This window comes from Elephantulus edwardii, unplaced genomic scaffold (genome assembly GCF_000299155.1).
Source record: "Elephantulus edwardii isolate Elephantulus edwardi_28Jun2011 unplaced genomic scaffold, EleEdw1.0 scaffold00159, whole genome shotgun sequence".
NCBI lineage: Eukaryota > Metazoa > Chordata > Mammalia > Macroscelidea > Macroscelididae > Elephantulus > Elephantulus edwardii.
This window is the reverse complement of record NW_006399909.1, coordinates 4,682,374-4,688,779: the sequence shown is the minus strand read 5'-3', so window position 1 is coordinate 4,688,779 and position 6,406 is coordinate 4,682,374. Positions and strand designations below refer to the sequence as shown.

The window sequence follows — 6,406 nt, the reverse complement described above, 5'->3', positions numbered from 1 at the left end:
AATATTCTTGTATTTCTTGCTTTGGCTTTTTCTTCTAGCATATTAGTATTTCATACTTTTACTTTTATTTCATTATTTAATACTTTTGCCTCTATTTCATTAAATATGTTCTCCATCTTTTCAATTCTGATTTTTTGTCACTCTAACATGTTGACAGCTTCTGAAATATTTGCTTTGTTTCTTGATTTGCATCTTATTGTTTTTCTATGTCTTCTTATATTCCATTGGTTTTATCCGTATGTTTTGTATTTTTTTAAGTTTTCTGTAGCTTTGTTTGTAGATTACGTGAATTCTGCATATTTTTCTTTTATCCTGTAAAAATACTAAATGATTATTCTTCTGAATTTCCCCTCAGAGAATTCTATCAAATCTTCCTCTCCCAGGAGATATACTATATCTGTTTTTATCACTTTTTATGATATTTTCTTTTACTATGCTTTATGGGGTTTGAAGTTTGTTTGCTCTTTCCAAGTCATTGTGATTTATGTATTATTGTAGATTAAAAAAAATCTCCTTTCCTCAGGAGTGTGTATGATTGTCAGTGGAGGTTTTTGTACAATTTCTGTTGTTTGTGCCATGCTGTTAGTTGGGGGATGGTGGTTACTGATAGTTGTAGGCTAATATTGGGCAAAGATTGTATTTGCTGAACCTTTTTATAATGGAATATCTGAAGTCTCTACTTCATATGTGATGAGGTCTCAGTGAGGGTAAGGCTGAAATAAGCCTACTGATGGGGCAGGTGAATTGTTGCCTTTCCCTCATAACCACTATGCAAATGGTCTTTGCATCTTTGTCTGTATGTCCAGTAAACTTGCTGGGTCACTGAACTTCTGATTCTCCGACACTATGTATCTGACATTGTTTATTGTGGTTCTGTTTTCCTCTATCTGTATTTCAGTGTGTCTACCATACAGTAATTTCTCATGTCATTGCATCTTTGGAGAATTCTGGTGGGCCAGTGGCAATGAGTTTTACTGCCAACTCAAAAGCAGGCACCCTGAATCCACAAACTTCTCCATAAGAAAATGGCAGGTAATTTTTTCCTGTACGATCGACAGCCTCCAGGAACTCACCACAGGTCATGTATGAGTCACTTCTGACCTGACTGAATACAGCAAAAACATCACACCTTTAAATTGTTCACCTGTGGCTGGCCAGAAATGGATGCAGCCCATGCCTTTGGGGCTGGTTGTAAGGCAGAATCACAATGCAAATTCAGGAGTCTACTAGGCTGCTACTCATTAGGCTGTGTACTAGTGGTGGTTGTGGCTTGGGCTTTTGGTTTTTTGGTTGTTTGCTTTTTTGTTTTTTGCGGTTTTTTTTGGCTTGGGCTTTTATACAACCCAGATAGAGTGTGTCTGTGTCTCTGAATTACACGTTGTGGCACAGTATGGCTGTGACAGAGGAAATCAGTAGTCAGTAGGTGTAGCTTTTGTGTTAAGGGGCTACTTTTTATGTCCAATGCAATTTCCCACGCCCTGCACATGAGCTGGCTTCTGGAATCAAGTCCAAAATGTTTAATCGAGGTTCTTCTCTCACATTAGTGGAGAACATTTCTTCCCAGGTTTAAAATGGTATAGGTCTGATCACTGTTGAGGTCATTCTGAGGACCACTCCTACTCACCCTACTGACTCTAATGGGACTTTGCTCAGTTGGTCTTCCATGAGCAGTGTCTCCTGTCCCAAACTCCATGTTCCTCCTTCATCTATGGAGTGGTCTGAAACCAGATAATCCACTCAGGCAGTTTCTGTTTAGTGAGATTTCAAGTCAGCTCTCTTTCTTGCAGCTCAATGTGTCAGCAGTGAGAGCTGAGAAAGTCTTACTCCTGCCTGTGACTCTGCTTTTCAAACTCTCTTGTCCTATTTGGACCCCACAGCCATGGAGGCAAGGATCCCCAAATATAGGGAACTACACCCACAGAAATTTCAGTCCTATCTCCCCACAAGTGTCACTCCCCCCAAAGTGCTCAATTTGATGGCAGTGTCTCACAGCCTGCGTTTTCTCTCTGAAAGCTTAAGGTCTTTTTTCTTTTTTTTTCCCCTAGATTGATGTGAATTCCCTGTCCTAATATATTATGGAATATTTAGCAAACGTGGATACCATATTTCCTCACTAATCTCCATCTTACAGTGTCATAATTAACTATGCTGTTGTTGTGTGCCGTTAAGTACTAACAGACCCAAAGTTGACCCTCACATGGGTTTTTAGAGGCAGCTAATCACATAGGGAGAATTTGGTCATCTTTATCCTGCTGAACAGCTGATGAGTTGGTAGTGCATGGCTTTTGGTATTGCACTATGTCAACAGATCTATGTATGTTGCTGTTGTGTGCCATCAAGTCAGAACAGACCCACAGCTCTCCCTCTGATGGGCTTTCAGAGCCAGTTAATGAAACAGGGGGAGATTGCCCATATTTCTCCCATGGAGCAGTTGATGGATTCTGTGTGCCTTCAACATTCCAGCAAATCTTCTTGCCACTAGGCCACCAGTGCTCGCTGTTGTTGTTGTTGTTATGTGCCGTCGAGTCATTTCCGACTCATAGCGACCCTACGTACAACAGCCCTAAACCCTGCTCTATCCTGTGCCAATCCCATTGCCTCTGACACACCTATCCAGATTACCCCAGTCACTGAATCAACCCACCTTATAGAGGGTCTTCCCCTCCTGCGCTGTCCCTCCACCCTGCCCAGCATGATGTCCCTCTCTAAAGACCTGTCTCAGTGCTCCCTAGAACTAAGGAATTCCCTATAATCTCATTTTCACGGCAATAATTTGGTCTAATACTTTATGACTTAAACAAAAATGTTTCACTATACACTACAGAGAAATCTTTAAATTAAAATGCTTTTCTTGTGCATCACTTAATATTTTCGATCAGTGCAATTTTTTCAAAACTAGAAATGAATAAATACTACATTTCAGTATTTGTGATTTTATGGTTTTCAATATTTCTTTGGTAAAACATATTAAGGAGAAATTATGAAAGTGTCTATAATACAATTGGTAATGACACACTTTGTTTCTGTTCTTAATTATATTTATTATAGATTAGCAATGCTTTACTGAATGTAAAGCATTTGATGAATGTACTAAATAGATGATTTAAATCTTAATTTTTAGTTTTCCGTGGAAATAGAAATGCTGAAATTATACATATTTATGCTTTATAAATGTTAAAAGAACTGAGAAATATAGTGTATACTTATTTTACAACTGAACTCTTCAGAAGCCAGGTTAGCTGGCAATATTTCAGGTAGCCCATGATTATTAGATAATTACAACAAACTAACTCAAAGATACCTAATTCATTTTTCTAAATATTTGACACATTGTTAATGTCCCAGAAAGTATATAATTGAAGATTAATATGGAACAAATTACATCTTGGCATACATTGTATTGTTTGTTTTCTTTTTCAAAACATAATCTCAAGTTTTTTTCTTTATATTTTCTCCCAGTTTTCTGACGTTTATATATTGTCTACATGTGATACAATTCATAGATTTTTCCAAATAACTTTCGTATCCTCACTTTAAACACATCATTGTGGGACAATGCGAATCATTGCATGAAATGAATACCACCTTTTGGGTAGAAACGTGTGAAGACTGCATAGGCTGATAAAGCGATTCGTCTGTCTTACTATCTTGTCAAGCTTAGACTAAACAGGTTTAAAGGTAGAATGTGGGGATCTTGCTACCAGAAAGAAAAAAAAAACCCGTAATTTAAGAGAGCCCTTTGGATCAGAGATTGTTGTGTGAGATAGAAGATAACCTAGGCGAGTACAGCAGCAGCAACAGTGACAGAAAACCAGAGATTTATGTGAGACAAAAGTGATCAGGGACTTTCATCCCACAGAGTTACATCCATAGCTAGAGATCTTTACCTAAATGTGTTGGAGGATTAGAAGCAGAAGAAAGGGCTGGAGAGGGCAGAAAATGTCATAATTGGCAGGACTTAACAAAGATTTGAAATTGTTGTTATGTGCCAGCGAGTCATTTGCAACTCATAGCGACCCTATGTACAACAGCCCTAAACCGTGCTCTATCTTGTGCCAATCGCGTGGCCTCTGACACACCCATCCTGATTACCCCAGTCACTGAATCAATCCACCTCATAGAGGGTCTTCCCTTCCTGCGCTGTCCCTCTACTCTACCCAGCATGATGTCCCTCTCCAAGGACCAGTCTCTCCTTACAACATGTCCAAAGTATGTCAGACGAAGCCCCAGAATCCTTGCCTCCAAGGAGCAGCCTGGTATAACCCTCTCTAGGATGAATCTGTTTCCTTGGCAGTCCATGGTACATTCAATACTCTTCTCCAGCACCACAGCTCAAAGGCGTCAATTCTCCTTCTATCCTCCCTAGTCATTGTCCAACTCTCTGATGCATAACAAGTGATTGCAAAAACCATGGCCAGTATCAGGCGCACCTTAGATTTGAAATATTGGACTGAATTCTTAAGGCTGAAAATTAAAAGTCTTGAGAGCATTCCTGAAAGACAGTTTTGACTGAAAGAACTGAAAGAGAGTATACTGTTTCTAACCTGACAAAATAACATGTTAATTTGCCTGATAAATTGCGTAATCATAAGTATTGCCTGCAATATCTTTGTGTCCATTACAATGGACTAGTCGGCTCTCTATGACTCTGTAGTAGGACAGTGAGTCCCATGAAGGACAAATGGTGCTAAATTTTATAAAAGTAGAAACAGGGGACCATGGAGACCTGTCTAACTTAAAGGGAAACAGTTTATTGCTCTTAATGTCATAGAGGGACTTGTTACCCTTTGTGGATTTAATGGAGTTCAGACCTGGCTGCTCCCACACTGACTGTATTATTTTTAAACTATCCTTACTTATAATGTCTTACCCAATTCCATGCTATATTTTATTTAAGATTCTTTGAAAACAATCTTATAATATTAAGTATTATTTTTTATTGACATAAGAGAAATCTACGAAATAAATAGTACAATCTTGTAAACCCTATAGGGAATTTCTATGAGTTTGAATCTACTCAAGAAATACAGATAATAAGTTTTCCATCTGGTAACTTTATTGAAAATTTGACACCTGTGGTCTCTACAAGATAATATTGCTTTTGAATTATAATTACTAAAAATAAAATGAAATCTTTTTATTATGGCAATAATGAGAAGTGTTGCGTGATGTTTAAGCATATGTATACTTCAGTGAATTTTGTTTTAACTACAACATTTAAATCAAGATTTGTTATTTCTTACTTAATTTAGAAATATTTACCAAAATCTAAACTTATTATTTTAATATCTCACACAGAAAAAGAAACATGAAATGTACTTTTTTAGAATTAAAACTGCAATAACTATAAATAAACATACATATAGCAGAGACTTGAAAGTGTTAACCAACATAAACATTTTTGTATTTGTTGCTTTTATGTGACATTGAGTTAGAACTGACTTGTAGGGCACCCTGTAGGGAATTTTCATAAAGTGTAAAGTGCACAGGAGAAGATTGCTCATCTTTCTTCCAAAAAGCACCTGGTGGATTTACGGTACGTTCCTTTGGGTTGAAGCACAGCTCCTTGGAACTAGGGCAGCAGAGCTTGATTTTTATGTCTAACAATCAAAATTTAAATACAAATTTATTCATTCTTTTAAATTTGTTTAAGTATTGAACAAAGTCTAGAGAGTACACAGTTTAATCTTGAAGAATCTAAAGTCTCTGGTAACTGATATAAACAAAATATTTTAGCTTAGTAAAGTTATGTGCAAAGTTTAATATGACCCGTAGTAATTATTAAGTGAAACACTCATAAAATTTTCTATTTGAAAGGAAACGTTCTTTAAACATTTTGTGCTTTACCATTCCTTTGTCAATATTGTACATCGTTTCTACTGTCTGTTTTCCCATCTTAACAGGTCCTGCCTGACTGGCACTTCTCTAATTCCTTCACACGCTCCCTCATCCATCAAACTCCGTAACCCTATGTCACACGCTCCCTCATCCATCAAACTCCGTAACCCTATGATTTGACTCTCTTCCCACCTTCAGCCCCTTTCCCTCTGGACTTTTGTACATACATATCATATCACTTATCCTTTTATGTTTAAAATAATGATATTATGAAGAGTTTGTTCTTTTTTTTTTAAAAGATGTGCTTGTCATTCTTAATAAACAACTAGAGTAAGAATACATAAGAGAAACAGTGGTATCTTTATATGATACACAAGTGTATGTTACAAGAATTCCATCAGGCACAGGAGCCTCAGTTTTAAGGCCTCAATGTTAGCCCCCCCCCCAAAAAAAAGGCATGGTAAAGTTTTTACTTTTAACATCTAAAGTGTCTTAAAGGGGGGTGTAATAGAAACTGTCTTTCATAAATCATAATTGAAGTTCCCCATGTTTTCCTTCCATTAAGATG

At 37.2% G+C, this 6,406-nt stretch overlaps 1 protein-coding gene across 1 annotated transcript in view; it reads right to left on the bottom strand.

Annotated features, from left to right (window-relative positions):
• Window positions 1-4,560: 4,560 nt before the first annotated feature.
• The window catches only part of LOC102865178 (glutamine-rich protein 1-like), a 4,566-nt gene continuing 2,720 nt past the window's right edge, over window positions 4,561-6,406 (bottom strand). Inside the window, exon 2 of the mRNA XM_006895126.1 lies at window positions 4,561-4,734. Within this exon, the coding sequence (XP_006895188.1) occupies window positions 4,561-4,734 (174 nt within the window). The remainder of the gene's footprint in view (window positions 4,735-6,406) is intronic.